The sequence below is a fragment of the Diplotaxodon limnothrissa genome, linkage group LG15 (assembly GCF_057381915.1).
Source record: "Diplotaxodon limnothrissa isolate DT_005_m linkage group LG15, D_limnothrissa_male_GT1.1, whole genome shotgun sequence".
Classification (NCBI taxonomy): Eukaryota; Metazoa; Chordata; class Actinopteri; order Cichliformes; family Cichlidae; genus Diplotaxodon; species Diplotaxodon limnothrissa.
In genome coordinates, this window is record NC_140610.1 from 21642089 (window position 1) to 21657420 (window position 15332).

General features: G+C 38.8%; 1 protein-coding gene across 3 annotated transcripts; it reads left to right on the forward strand.

Moving 5' to 3' along the window:
• The first annotated feature begins 1715 nt into the window (after positions 1-1715).
• On the forward strand, positions 1716-15107 carry LOC146617458 (plasminogen-like). Of its 3 annotated transcripts, none has more exons than XM_085373445.1 (19): positions 1716-1781; positions 2610-2745; positions 2846-2952; positions 3240-3354; positions 3877-4016; positions 4163-4316; positions 4395-4513; positions 5167-5329; positions 6711-6835; positions 6916-7075; positions 7485-7666; positions 7758-7906; positions 7992-8085; positions 9640-9705; positions 9993-10062; positions 10138-10278; positions 11028-11134; positions 11845-11990; positions 14732-15107. In XM_085373445.1, exons 1-19 carry the CDS (start codon positions 1733-1735, stop codon positions 14891-14893), a joined length of 2385 nt encoding a protein of 794 aa, XP_085229571.1. In that variant the 5' UTR covers positions 1716-1732; the 3' UTR covers positions 14894-15107. The 3 variants fall into 3 exon arrangements, with proteins under 3 accessions (XP_085229571.1, XP_085229569.1, XP_085229570.1); XM_085373443.1 differs by having other exon boundaries at positions 9591-9705; positions 9988-10062; positions 14732-15106; XM_085373444.1 differs by having other exon boundaries at positions 4196-4316; positions 9591-9705; positions 9988-10062; positions 14732-15106.
• Positions 15108-15332: the final 225 nt, after the last annotated feature.

Genomic DNA, 15332 nt, shown 5'->3' on the forward strand with positions numbered 1-15332 from the left:
ATTGACTTCAAGGCATTCACAACCCGCTAACCCCAAAGTTTAACCTTCACAAGTAAGTGCCAAACCCTAACACTAATGTAAAATGAATTCTATCTTACATTATAAAACTAATTCTTCAAAGAGAGACATTTAAATGACAGCCAAAATATTTTGACTTCTAAAAGACTGACACCTGAAAAAATTTTATGAATACTTAAAAAATGTATTTTCTTCCTTCTATAATTGTTGCATCTTTGTAGTGTGCAGTGTGTGTTATTCAAACTTGACATTGTTACTAACACATCCTCACCATCATTTTCATTTTCTATGTAGTGATTTTGATCAAAACCACCTTTGAATGGTCTTCATATTAATAAAGGTTATGAGCATTTTCTAAGTCCTTCAGAAAAACCAGGGTTCAGTTAAAGACATGTACATTTCATGTCCTTAAAAATGTTACTATTGTGCAGTGATCTGTCAGTGCATTTATATTAAGCAACTTCTCATCTATTTTCATTGTAAATGGCAGTGTCTGCTATTCCTGCACCACAGTAGAAAGAAACAATGACACACAGTTGATTGTTGACTTTTATGATACAATTAGACTGAAGCTGGAAGCTGCGTGGAGAACCCTGATTTTACTGAAATATCATTATTATTATGAGGGTTTTGATAGGATGTGTTTTTCTTACTTTAACCTTTCTTAGGTAGCATTGGGATCATCATATGATCATATGGTCTCATGAGTTGTCCTCTGTTACATGCTTTGTTTTTCAGAAACATTACTACCATTGTCTTGTGTATGTCACATGTAAGGTCAGCTGTTTGTTGTGCTCATGTAAGATTTCTCAACTCTTACTTCTATCATATTTGTAAATTGCTTATATCACAGATTTGAACAAAATTAAATTAAGCCTGATTAATTCCAAAGACTAGGCTGTGTTTCTTTGGTTATAATAAGAAATCGTCTCATCTTCCTAAGTTTTTAATAAAACAGATTTCAAACATCCAGCCAGTTTTAGAAAGATTGCCTCTTCCTGTTTTTGCCTCCACGCCATTATAGACTGTATAGAAAAGATGGACATAGCCAGGAAACAGAAAGTGTTGGGTTTTTTCCACAGTCTCGAATTCATTATTTGCTGCACAGCAACATCTTGTCAATGATAAAGTAGTCACACCCTATCACTCAATTAATAAAAACTAAACTAAAATGAATAAATAAACACTGCAACCAAACAGAATTCAAAACAAAAAATAATAAAGACACAAAACTATTCTTGCTTTGACTCAAACCTTTAGCCTATATTTTGTTATACAAAAGAGATGAAAGTGAAATATAAAAAGAAGATAATAAACCTTTATTAAGATAATAAACCTTTATTATCTTCTTCACGTGCTACCTGAAGAGTCAAAGTTTCCAAAACTTTACAGGATTGGCCGAAGAATAATTAGTTCAAAAGGCCAGTCGTTACATCTGAGAACAGATAAATTCTTGAGGTGTTACATGCACTCCAGCTGTGTTTCATAACGATGCAGCAGAAAATAATTAAATTGCTGTGTTTTTAATCACATTTTTTTTCTTCTGTTTTGCTCCAAAATCTCTCATAAACAAGGATTTCGACCTGCTGCCCTTTTGCTGTCCTTGTCAGGACAATGATTAACTAATAACTGAGCTGTCCTATTGGTCCTCCCAACATGCTAAAAGAAGTCCAACAATAAACCAGGAGGTATCTGATCATATTAGGGTCTCACCATGGACCTGAACACAGCAGCTTTCCTCCTTGGAGCTTTGCTCTGCAGTGGTAAGATATTCATCTTTGAATGATAATTATTAATAAATGTATCATAGCCATTGAAGAGGCAGTTGTTGGATTCACTGTGAGAGTGCCTCATCGATATGTATTAGGATCTTAAATGCAGAGTTTTTGTTCACACAGCCACATAAATGTAATGGAAACAGGTCAGAACAGACAGCATTGAATAATCAATTTAAAGCTAAACCTCATGTCTACAACTGATAGATGATGTTAACTGTGGGCTCAAAGCAAAGATGTTTTATATAATGGATGTAATGGATGGAATTTCTCTCAGCCCATCTATGGTCTAAAACGACCTTCTTTAGCTGTCTTTTATCTGATTGACTATCTCTTGCAAACAGAAGGTTTGAGTGGAGGTAGGCGGGGCTTCTATGCTAATAGACACACCTGTGTGGCTGTAATGACCAAAATAGAGATATCAACTCTCAATGCCATCATACAGAATGAAAAAATAGAAAAAAAAATCCTGAAACCTAGTGTTTAGAGGAATCGGAAGCGTGAATTTTTCCTTAGTAGGATCATTTGTAAATACATTGACATCCCCATTTGAAAATTTCGACATGCTTAATAAGAGTATCCACCAGTGTAACTAATAATGTAGACTTTCTGATTCAAGATTAGGTCAAATCAACAAAAGAAAGTGATTTTTCTTACATTTTTTATCCTATCTACCTTAATTACATCCCAGTAATGTAACAGAAGCTTAAATAATTTTGGAAATGTTCAGGCAAACAGCAAAGAATAAGCTAACAAATCAATCAGTTAATAAATAAAGCTTTGGGGGATTTTTTTTGTGTGTGTGTATGATTGCAGTTGGTGCTACTGAGATAGAGGGCTACTCCAGAACTGAAGGGGCATGGATCCTCTCACTGAATAAACGAATGTATTCAGTCAGCACTTTGGCCGAATGTGCTACCAAATGCAACACTGAAACCCTCTTCACATGCAGGTAAGTTCATACCTCACACTCCCAATTGTTTTCATCTTGGGTATTAAACAGTGCGCACACACACTACATTTATATACATATGTACTTTTTTTAAAAACAGGACTTTTATGTATGATGAAAACGACAGCGAGTGCTGGACAGCAGCTGCAAACTCTAAAACAGAGAATATCATGCGCAGAAGAAACACAGCTTTATATGAAAAAAACGGTAATGATCTTCAAATTCCTGATATAAGTGATATAAGACTGAAATGTCTGTTTTTGCATTTTATTTTCTTTGTCTCTGGTGACTGTTCTACTCTGGTTTGTGTGATCTTTTTAGTTTTCCTAACATTGTGGTTAATTTTTAGCCAATGTGTCATGATCAATGATGTTTGGACTGTGTCTGCAAACACAGTGGAGCTGGATTGCAAGTTAAACACTACTGTGGTTCAATCTGATTGAATACAACACAATAGTAGAGTCCTGTTGTTTCTTTTTTCTTTTCTTTTCTAGAATATCTCTTAGAATGCGCAAATGGGATAGGAACAGATTACAGAGGAACAAAGTCCAGAACAAAATCAGAACAGGTCTGTCAGAGATGGGACGCAAGCTACCCACACAGGCCAAAGTATGTATTCAACTGATTTAACTTAACCATTTCTTATCTTTTTATTATTATTTTATTTCTATAGAACATTTAATAACAACAAAATGTTGGCCAAAGTGCTGTGCAAACATAAAAATTGCACAGTAACAAATGACATCAATAACAAACGACATCAATAACAAATAACGAATACCAGGTAACAGATGAGTAAGTAGATAGATAGTAACTCTCATGCAGTGTTGAAAGCCAATGAGTAAAAATGTGTTTTAAGATTGGATTTGAAAAGATTGACGGTCGGGGCCTTTCTAATGTGGAGAGGTAAATCATTCCACAATTTCAGCGCCACAACCGCAAACGTCCGGTCACCTCTGTGAACCAGTCTCGACTTAGATGTGACCAAGATCTAAGAGCTCTAAAGGGCATATAACGCTGCAGTAAGTCAGACAGATATTCTGGAGCCTGTCCATTCAGTGCTTTATAAGTCATCAATAAAATTTTGTATTTTATTGATTACATTAATTTTTGTTAATGTTTCTGCTGCAGTTTCATGCCACAGAGCCACCCACGAGCAGATCTGGAGTCCAACTTCTGCAGAAACCCTGATGGGGACAAAGGGGGACCCTGGTGTTACACCACTGACCCCCAGAAACGCTGGGAGCACTGCAACGTACCCAGCTGCTCTGGTAACACACACACACACACACACACACACACACACACACACACATATCTAATTATACTCTAGCAGCTATTTTACATTCAATGGTCTTCATTTGGTTTAATACTAATATATAATTTGGGACAACATTATCTGCTATCCATGGCCCAGCATATCAGATACATCAGGGATTTTCCTTCCCAGAGGAATGTATAGTCTGCAATGGTGAGGACTACAAAGGAAAAATCTCCACCACTGAAAACGGCTTCACCTGCCAACGCTGGGACTCTCAGAAACCTCACAACCATGACTACCATCCCAGCAGGTAAGTGCAAAACCTTTGTGAGTTTAACAAGCCTTTTCTGGATTACTTTCTGGATACTTCTTCTTATACTCTGTGCAGTCTACCACAAAAATATCTTGAGGAGAACTACTGCAGAAATCCAGATGGAGATCCCCGACCATGGTGCTTCACCACTAGCCCATCCAAACGGTGGGACTACTGCGCCATACCGCGCTGCAGTAAGTCTCCATTTTTAAATGTTTCCTCATTAATGAACCACAAAAAGCCTTTCACAGCTGTTGTTTGTTGCCCAGCGTGTTCTTCTGCAACACAATTAGCATGATGGTCATAAATTAAGAATGTCATGTGCAAGAGTTGTTGCAGACAAACAAATATATTCATGTTCCAATGAAACCAGACATTCAAACTTCATAGTTTTTGTTGCTCAATCTATTTACAGGCAGCAAAGTATTTAAATTCAGTTTATTCAAGTTCAACTAATGTTATAGTGACCTGCTATTTTAAGTACCATGATTAAATCCAATCAAGGTGCAGAGTTAAGCAGGCAACATTTATTTCAGGTGTTCTTTATTGATGGCAAAATCCCAATTCAGCAGCTTGTAGACAAAACACAACAGCCCATTCAGAAATCCATGTTGAATAAACATTGAAATATATATATTTAGATAAACTCAAGCTACCATCATCCACTGCCAGAAACTACTTAAAAGTATAAGTAAAATGAATAACAGAAAAGGAAGAATAGAACTAAAGGAGACTTTATGTAAATGAAGTTGTAAGAAAGTATAAAAGACAACAAAATACAGACAATATGCTTCACTTCTTTTTTTGCTGGATTGTACATGAAATACATCTTTTCTTCCGTCTTCAGCTGCTGAACCTTCCACCATTGTCCCAGAGGTCGACTGTGTCACCGGGGAAGGTGTAGCATACCGAGGAACAATTGCTGTAACTGAGTCTGGCAAAACGTGCCAGAGCTGGTCGGCTCAGGTGCCACATAAACACAACCAGTCCCCAGAAAACTACCCTTGCAAGTAAGAGCTGTATCCAGGAATTAATGTCCATCCTAACGTGGTGAACCAAATATTAGTGGGAGTTTTTGTCAATAGTTTTCAGCTCTAGTGTGTGTAGCACCTACGTGGAGTCATTACCTTGGTTATTAGGGTAATCGTGGCTCAAGAGTTGGCAGTTCGTCTTGTAAAATGAATAGTGGAATTGTAAAGCGCTTTGAGGGTCTTGAAAAGTGCTATATAAATGCAATCCATTATTATTATCCATTGGTACTGTATATGAGTAATTTTGGGCTAGTATCAGAAGATTAAGAACGACCCTTAGAGCTCTGGTACATGAACAGCAGAGGAACCAGACAAACACTGTTGTGTGGCTTAAAAGTACTTCAGTGATGTTAAGCCTTTTAAAAGAAATTTGTGAACAACACAGGATTACAACAGGTTTTAACAGAACTTCAAGTATAAAAATTTCCCCCAAAGTAGCAAAAAAATAGAATAAAAATAAAATTGTGAACAAGTAAAAGATTAGTCTTTTTAAGTTCAAATGTTACCGGTGGGGTCCATGACAAACGGATGTATTGCAACAGAGTCCGTCCGATGAGGAGTGTGTGTGTGTGATTGTCTGTAAACCACCGCCTCTGTTCAAAGATGGTTGCTCACAGTGGACATAGATGGCTTCTTTCACTCCTCTTTCAAACCATCTGTCCTCTCTGTCCAAAATGCCAATGTTCACATTTTGGACAGAGAGGACAGATGGTTTGAAAGAGGAGTGAAAGAAGCCATCTATGTCCACTGTGAGCGACCATCTTTGCGGGGGTTTACGACACCAACTCTCTGCCATCTATAATCCAGTTTTGAGATCCCTTCCCAGACGTCTTAACGCCCACTCACATCCTGGGCCATCTGACCTCAGGAATTCGCATGATAAGGTGGGGCCAGGTTTCACAATGAGCTCACCCGAAACTCTGGCTGATTGGGACCCACACCCAGTTTCACACCTTGGCTCAGGCGATTAGAGGATCATCAGGGGTCCTTTTGTCCCTCTGTGGGGGGGATACTCCCACTAGGTTTATATCTGGGACTCTCCACCATTTGACCTTAGAACTGAAGAAGCTTCTCGGATGAGAGGTGAAACGTCTTCAAGTAACTTAAAGAAGTCCAGATGCTTTTCTTTGCAAGCTCCTTTGACTTATTTTTATATTAAGTAAACACTGCATACTTTTTATTTAAAAAGAACTGTAAAAAGAACAAAAAAGAAAATGTTTAATATTACTTTACATTAGATGGTTTGAAATGTTCATTGAATTTATTCAGTAACATTTATGAGAAAAATATGAGAAAAGAAAGAAGAAATCTGTTCAAAATTATTTTTTCAGTGCAAATATGTTTTCATCTTCTTTGTCAGAGGTCTGGATAATAACTACTGTCGTAACCCCAACAATGAACTGATGCCCTGGTGCTACACAACTGACCCCAGCAAACGCTGGGAGTACTGCAACGTGCCACGGTGTGGGGTTGCACGCACACAAGGTATAGTGTTAGTTAATCTATCTCGTCCTTGTGTTTCAAAAATGAGTGAATCTCCCCCCTTTCAATATCCCTTGCTGCAGGTGATCCAGTGATCCCCCCAAATGAGGAAGACTGCTATGAAGGGAACGGTTTCAGTTATCGGGGCATAACATCAGAGACCATCAGTGGAAAAGAATGTCAAAGTTGGAGCTCCATGACTCCTCACAGACATTACAAAACTCCAGAAGCCTACCCTGATGCGTAAGCATTAAACACATTCAGTTTTTATGGCTAACACAACAGGATGACACAAGAGGATAAGACAGCTGACCTTGAGAGGGGGAAAAAATTATAAAAAAAACCTATATTCTAACACAAACATGAACCAGGAATTCATCACTACATACAAGAAGAATGTTAGTATGCTGAAGATGTACCTTAAACCTATGTGGTAAAATCCATGAATTTTAATTTTTGAAAATTTTTAGCAGTCAGAATTCTGACTGGCAAAAAACCAAAAAACAAATTTTCCAACCCCAATTAGATCCATCTATTTATTAAGCCCCCTCTCTGGGCTTAACTCTATATGTAACTCTATAACTCTATAAAAATATCTTGTTTAATAGGTTGATGTCTTAAAGTTTCAGGGGCTTTTTTTTTTTTACAACAGGGACCTCAGAGGGAATCTGTGCAGGAACCCTGACGGGGACCAAGCTCCCTGGTGTTTCACTACAGACCCCGCAGTCCGCTGGGAGCACTGCAACTTGAAGAGATGCTCTGTCAGACCTTCAGAAGTCAGTTCTCCTCGGCCACACATCACCTCCATTGCCATCCAGACTCCACCGGAAAAAGGTGAATCAGCTTTAAGTGTCACATGTTGTGCTTCCTTGCCAGTTTGTTTGACCTTTCATTTACTTCCCCTGTTTCGCTGCGGCTGTTTTAGACTGCAAGATCGGAAATGGAGCGACATACCGAGGTCCAACCTCTGTTACTGCGAATGGTGTGACATGCCAGGCGTGGAGTTCTCAGACTCCTCACAGTCACATCAGCTTCACCCCAGAGACTCACCCCACCAAGGGTCTGGACGGCAATGTAAGTGCGTGGGTGTTGCAATAAAAACTCTTTGTGGTAAGAACAGATTTTTTTTCTAGCTTCTAACTTCTCTGTCCACTATCAGAGCTGCAGAAATCCAGACAACGATATAATTGGACCGTGGTGCTACACTACTGATAGGGACAGGATATGGGAACACTGCCAGATCCCTGACTGTGGTATATGAACATTGTTTGTGTTGGCATTCAGATTCAGTGTGTTTTATTTTAATTTGTTACCATCTACCAACCTTTTTAACCACTCTATCAGCATGAATGATGCTCAGTCTGAACTGCAGACTGTAGTAACCCTTGCTTTCTATTCACTCATCTCAACCTGTGTCACCCACCGGACTCTATGGTGGGTCTGATTCTATCCACATGTGTTCTGGTATTCTAACCATGTTAACAACAGTGAATATCTCACTTAGTTCAATGAGATTAGCAACTATCAAACAAATATTGTTTTGGTCAGAGAAATTCACACATTGTCTCAACAATAAAAAATCTCTGTCTCTATCTATGCTGCACCGCTCTATCATGCTACTATAAATCCCATTATTTAGAAGTGGAAATAGGACTAATACCTCTTTGCAGCTAGTAGGTGCCAGTGATGATAATAAATATTTTTTTCTCTTTGGACTTCAGATAATTAAAGATAAAGACAAATGACAGTAAGTGAATGTGAAGAGCTGACTTGTTTGGGAGAGCCAAATCCTGTTCAGCTCTGCTGAGAATCCAGGCAGACAGAGTTGGAACTTTATTTTGATCGGCACACTATGTGCAAAGACACACAATCATACCATCATGGGAAAGATGGTAGTGGGCAGACTTTCTAAAGCCAGTGAGTGCAGTGATACAGGCCAGGTACACATATGAAAATATCCATCAGAGCAGGATCAACAACAAACCTAAAAATACTTCTCAGAACTGTTCAACAGTCTGTGCAGCTGTACTTCTGCTGCAGGTGTACCATGGCTTTTTGCAATTCAAACCAAAACAAATCACCCCAGACAAACAGATTAGGACTTGACTGAGATGATACCCACTGACCTCTAGCTATTTTCCACTCTGGAAAACAAAACACTTCTGTCCAGGCCTCAAACCCCATGTTTGTTCTCCCCAGTAGTGGTAAATACACAAAAGTAAAACTTAATTTAACAGTAAAAAATTGCTTACAAAAACACAAACCATTCGTATTTGTTAAATTATACCTAAATAGAAGGCATAGAGTGATGCTAAATGAGGCCATAAGAGCCAAAGCCAAACCAAAAGAGCAGAATCTCTTGATCTCAATAATGTGTGGAGACTGGAGCCTGTCCCAGATTTCAGAGGGTAAAAAGTGCAGGATTACCACATAGAGATGTCCAGTCTTTTTAATCTACAGTAACCTAAAATGCAATGGAACATGTTCACACAGCCAGCTGATGGATCCCAGCACATGACTTTGACACTGTGAGGCAATACATGGTGCTGCTGAATTATTGTCCAGCTAACCAAGACATGCTAGAGATACCAGATAAAATCCATTTAGTGAGTAAAATGGATTAATAAACCTATTTTTGTGCAAACTTTTCCATTGGCTTGTTGCTAATGAGACTATAAAGTTTAAAGTTTAAACTAATTCAGTGTTTTTGTTTCACTCATCTTCTGAGAATTCATGACAATGAACTACTGCTTTATAGTTGAAATGAAGTGCGGAACACCAGTAATCAAACCAAAACGTTGTTTTAGTCGTCTTGTCGGCGGCTGCGTGTCGAATCCTCACTCATGGCCCTGGCAAATCAGCCTCCGAACCAGGTGAGAAAATAACACCAAAAGGACTTACATTCATAATATAACATGTACAGAGAAATTTAAATACTTTTGACTGTTAACTGTAAATACTGTAAAGACTTGTTCTTGTAGTTATAGAAATAAATACATTGAATGTTAATAGTGATATGTTACAGTATTTTATATTGATTTTGGCCTGGGTTTTGTTTGTCTGTTCACTTTTTAGTTCATTTGTTTTTGAAAGCAAGCTGCTGCTGCATCTCGTCTGTACATTGTGAAACAAACACCTGTTTCTCTTTCTACTAGTATAGGAAAACATGTCTGCGGAGGAACTCTGATCGACCCTCAGTGGGTCCTTTCTGCTGCTCACTGCTTTGAGAGGTAGGAACAGGACCACCATTAACAATTAAAATCAAATTCTGCAATAACTCAAACAGTGATTGATTATTCCACCAGCTCCATTTGGCCTTCAGCCTACAAGGTATTCCTGGGTATCCACACGGAGAGAGGCAATGAGCCATCGAAACAAGAGAGGAGACTTGAGAAAATAGTAATGGGACCAAACAGAGCAGATATTGCTCTGCTTAAACTAGAGAGGTCAGTATGGGTCTAATCATCCTGGGTCAGCTATTAATGATATTACACAAACAACTTGGTGCAGATCTGAACTTTGATCTTAGCTAACCTGAAGGACTGAAGCATGGATGAAATATGTGTTTTTGAAAGTATTAACACTGAGACTCAGCTACCAGACTTGTTAGAAAACAGGCTCTCATACTTTAATCCAGCATACAGATACTGTCTATTAATTATTTAGTTATCCATCTGATATTACAATTATCACAATATCTATGAAAAGAAAGTGTGAAAAAAAAAAAACAATAGTGCTATCAGTCAAATTCATCTATAATTAGCCGTGAATGGGTAGCACCGTCTATTACAGCTTGCTTATACTATCATAATAGTGGGGTAATAAGGTGGAAACGAGTAGCCAATAATGTGGAAGTAATGTATAAGTGTTATGTTGTATGAAGAGTAATCATACTGGAATAATATTACATTAAAATGTATGTAATTGTGTAATAATATAGGAGCAAAAGTATCCCCATGAGTTAAACCAATTAGCAATAGCTTAGTGACAAACTGGTAACAATATGATACATACTAGCAATAAAATGGTAACACCCATGCATTAAAATTGTTATATTATATTATGTGATATTAACTTATTTACATTTGGCTCAGTGTCCCAACCTTTTTGGAACGGAGTATGCAGAAAAATAAGTAACTTGTTGACACGAGTTTAATCTTGTGAATGCCATTAAAGATATTTGCATTTCTTTCAGCCCTGCTATAATAAATGATAACGTGCAGCCAGCTTGTCTCCCAGAAAAGGACTATATAGTTTCCAGTACAGCAGAGTGTTTTGTAACTGGATGGGGTGAGACTCAAGGTACGTCACATAGATGTGTGCTTTTTTTTTAATGTCTGTGGATCTTATTGTAATGACAGAGTAAAAACTGACTGATGCAAACTGATACAAATCACACGTTTATGTGCTTTTAATCAAAGTTTGTTTGAAGCCACATCTGGTCCTCATAAACATAGGTGGGACATCAAGTAGGCAGGATTTTCTTGTTGATAATAGCCACTGTTTCACAAGTTTTATTTTCTTCTGTTTCATTTGAAGTTAGTTTTTTCCTAACAAAGATGTATTAGTGCTATAGTGATACCCATTCACATCTTTTTCTAGCATTTTTGTTCTTGATTAAAGAAAATGTTTAAAACAAATGTTTGAAATGTTTTCACAGTTGCTTTACAACTCATGATACACTGTAAGCTGAAAAACTCATTCGCACACTTTAGAAATGCCAATGTAGAGATGATTGACACAGAAGGAAAATCATTGAGTGCAATGAAAACCTTTCACCAGCAAGTGGCAGGATTTGAACAATAAGCTTTACTGTGGCTCTATATCGACCAGCAATAATTACTATTTTTGAACATAATTTCTAATTAATGATTCTTTGTTAATTAAACACATTACATCTTGGACAGGGAGGTTTAGCAGTTTGGTCAACTCCACTGTACATGTATTGCTACACATCTTATGATGATGGCCATGAGGAGGAGGAAGGTAATTGCACACAGGTGTGTTGGCAGGTACAGGAGGCGATGGTGTCCTGAAAGAAGAGGGTTTTCCGATTATCGAGAACAAGGTGTGTAATCTACCAGAATACCTGAATGGCAGAGTTCAAAACAACGAGATGTGTGCCGGATATATCGAGGGAGGAGCGGACAGCTGCCGGGTATGAAAAACACAAACCTATGAAAACTGGGGAATGTTTATAAAATGTGTGTGTTTTACTTCATCTTACTGACCTGACATATTTTAATAGATTTCCAGAAACTAATGACTGAAAAAATCAGATATATAAATGTTTCATTTGTTTACAACAGTTCAACATAGAATTTAGTAATAGTAATAATGTTTCTATAGTAAATTCAAACAGTTAATTATTCTCCACCCATCCATCCATCCATCCATCCATCTTCATCCGCTTTGTCCGAGGCAGGTCGCGGGGGCAGCAGCCTAAGCAAAGAGGCCCAGACCTACCTCTCCCCAGCCACCTCCTCCAGCTTATCCGGGGGAACACCAAGGCGTTCCCAGGCCAGCCGAGAGATATAATCTCTCCAGCGTGTCCTGGGTCTGCCCCGGGGCCTCCTCCCAGTGGGACATGCCTGGAACACCTCACCCAGGAGGTGCCCAGGGGGCATCCTTGTCAGATGCCCGAACCACCTCAGCTGGCTCCTTTCGATGTGGAGCAGCAGCTGCTCTACTCTGAGCCCCTCCCGGATGGTCGAACTTCTCACCCTATCTCTAAGGGAGAGGCCAGCCACCCTTCGGAGGAAGCTCATTTCCGCCGCTTGTATTCATGATCTCGTTCTTTCGGTCACTACCCACAGCTCGTGGCCATAGGTGAGGGTAGGGACGTAGATCGACCGGTAAATCGAGAGCTTCGCTTTTACACTCAGCTCCCTCTTCACCACGACGGACCGGTGCAGCGTCTGCATTACTGCAGCTGCAGCCCCAATCCGTCTGTCGATCTCCGGCTCCCTTCTCCCATCACTCGCGAACAAGACCCCAAGATACTTGAACTCCTCCACTTGGGGCAGGAACTCATCCCCGACCCGGAGTGGACACTCCACCCTTTTCCGGCTGAGAACCATGGCCTCAGATTTGGAGGTGCTGATCCTCATTCCCGCTGCTTCACACTCGGCTGCGAACCGTTCCAGTGCGAGCTGGAGGCCCTCACCCGATGAAGCCAACAGAACCACATCATCTGCAAAAATCAGAGATGAGATTCTGAGGCCACCAAAGCGAAAGCCCTCCGCCACTTGGCTGCGCCTAGAAATCCTGTCCATAAAAATTATGAACAGAACCGGAGACAAAGGGCAGCCCTGGCGGAGCCCATCACCCACCGGGAACGAGTCCGACTTATTGCCGGCAATGCGAACCAAGCTCTTGCAACGGTTGTATAGGGATCGAATGGCCCGTTAATGTAATTTAATATAAACTCAAAGATGCTTTGACATTTGTGAAATTTACAGATAAAATGACCAAAATCAAATAACTTGCATGTGGAACTGTACAATAATCCAATACTTGGAAAAATCTGATTGTATAACAGGTAATTTATGCTTTTGATACGAATGTTTAATTATATTAAATAAAACCTGTTAGTCCAGCTAAAACTACACATACTTGTTTTAACTTTTTACATCCGTTCTTCCATATGTGGTTTATACAGTAAGGATTTTCTGAGTACATTAACATTCCAAGTCGTAGCTTTAATATGAATAGGTTTACATCAACATACAAAGAACTGTGTGGGAAAAATGGCAGTTTTAACATGGCGTACCCAGTTGCAAGGGTTTGTTGCAGGGATATGTTGTCCTTGAAAAAGAAAATTAAAAAGAGGTCACTCATAGTTTGACATCTTTCAAGCTGAAGTTGTCAAACAGTATGAGGAGTAATGATGTGGCTATGCAAATGAAAAATATAAGAATCAAATATTATGAATTTGCTTTCTTACACATGCATTTGGGGAAAACCGGCTTGGGCTATATTTCACAGCTGTCCTTTCTTACATGTAGCACTCAACAGGCAAGCAGTTTCAAATACTGAAAATTCTTCAAGTGTGTGAGGTGAAAGAGCTGCTTTGATGGAGCATACAGAAAGCAGTAAACTCACTTTGGTGAATGCAGTGGTCAGCTGTTTGTGTCATTCAAACATCAATTTCACTCGAGCAACAAACAGACTTTTCACTATTTAGCTGGGAGGTTAAAGATCAGACATTTTTTGTCAGGTGATTCTGCAAAAGTTCACAGAGGAAGTTCTTTGGTTTGCCAGAGTTATTGGGGTTCTTTCCAGAAAATTATTATAGAAATGTTGGAGAATTTCAGTCAACCCGAGTAGCACAATTTAAAGACAAAGATCAAAGGTTATTTGTATGGCTGCAAAGAGTGTCATCAACACTCTTGAGGATTTAAGTAAACACTTGACTTTGTCTATTGTGTGTTAAAAAGGCTAAACAGCACACATCACTTTCAGTATTGGCACAAACATATTTTGATTAAACATACACATTCATTAGACATGGAAACATGGAAAAACAAGCCCAAATATTTACAGTGTGGACTGTAGACATAGAAAATTTGTGTTGCTTCTAAAATGGATGGGAAATAACTAAATACGAATGTTTTGTTTTTGTAGTTTCAGGTATTTGGCTTATTTCCTGAGCCATTCTCACTTTTACCCCCATCATTTTAACACAAATATGTTTACTTTCTAAGAAAGAGATTTTTAATATTCCAAATAGTTTGTTTATTTGGCAAATATGCACTAGTTTATTGCTTACACAATAATGCAGAAAAAACCCAACTTCCTTCGTGTTTCCTGCTCTTTTTTAGGCTGGTTTCAGCAGCTGTTAACTTAAACATAATCAAAAACTGTAGTTATTTCTACACATGTGTTCTCCTCCTGTAGGGTGACAGCGGTGGTCCTCTGGTGTGCTATGAGCAGAACAAGTTCGTCGTGCAGGGTGTCACATCGTGGGGTCTGGGCTGCGCCAATGCCATGAAACCTGGTGTCTACGCTCGAGTGTCTAAGTTTAAGGACTGGATAGACACAACCATCAAAGCCAACTAAAAGCTATCATCTGCAGTGTGTTTACTGAGGATGTCTTAACCTGTATATATTGTTCTGCTCTGGCAATGATTGACTTCATGACATGGAGTTTTTCGGTTTTCTATTCTCTCCTGAAGTGGATAGACTAAAAGCAGAGCAGCTTACTGGTTTCAAAAGCAATGAAAATGTTTCTGTAACAGGTTAAACTTTTTTTTTTTTTTTTTAGAAGCCATGCTTTACAGAAAATGCATTACAAATCTACTTCTTTGTGGTTACATTGAGTGAAATACAAGATAAAGATTCAGTTGTTGTTTCCTACTTGATTGTGTGTGACTTAATTTAGTTTTAAGACATTCCTACAGTTTAACCAATTGGTGTGTGTTATCTGTCTTCATAGATAAAGCTGGGTGTCATCAGCATAGCAGTTAAAATGTATACTATGCCTTCTGATGATACTGCC

Coding starts and splice junctions, on each gene's coding strand:
- LOC146617458 (XM_085373443.1), top strand. CDS start 1,733: ATGGACCTGAACACAGCAGCTTTCCTCCTTGGAGCTTTGCTCTGCAGT. Junction 1,782..2,609: donor TGGAGCTTTGCTCTGCAGTG/GTAAGATATTCA, acceptor GTATGATTGCAG/TTGGTGCTACTGAGATAGAG. Junction 7,076..7,484: donor CCAGAAGCCTACCCTGATGC/GTAAGCATTAAA, acceptor TTTTTACAACAG/GGACCTCAGAGGGAATCTGT.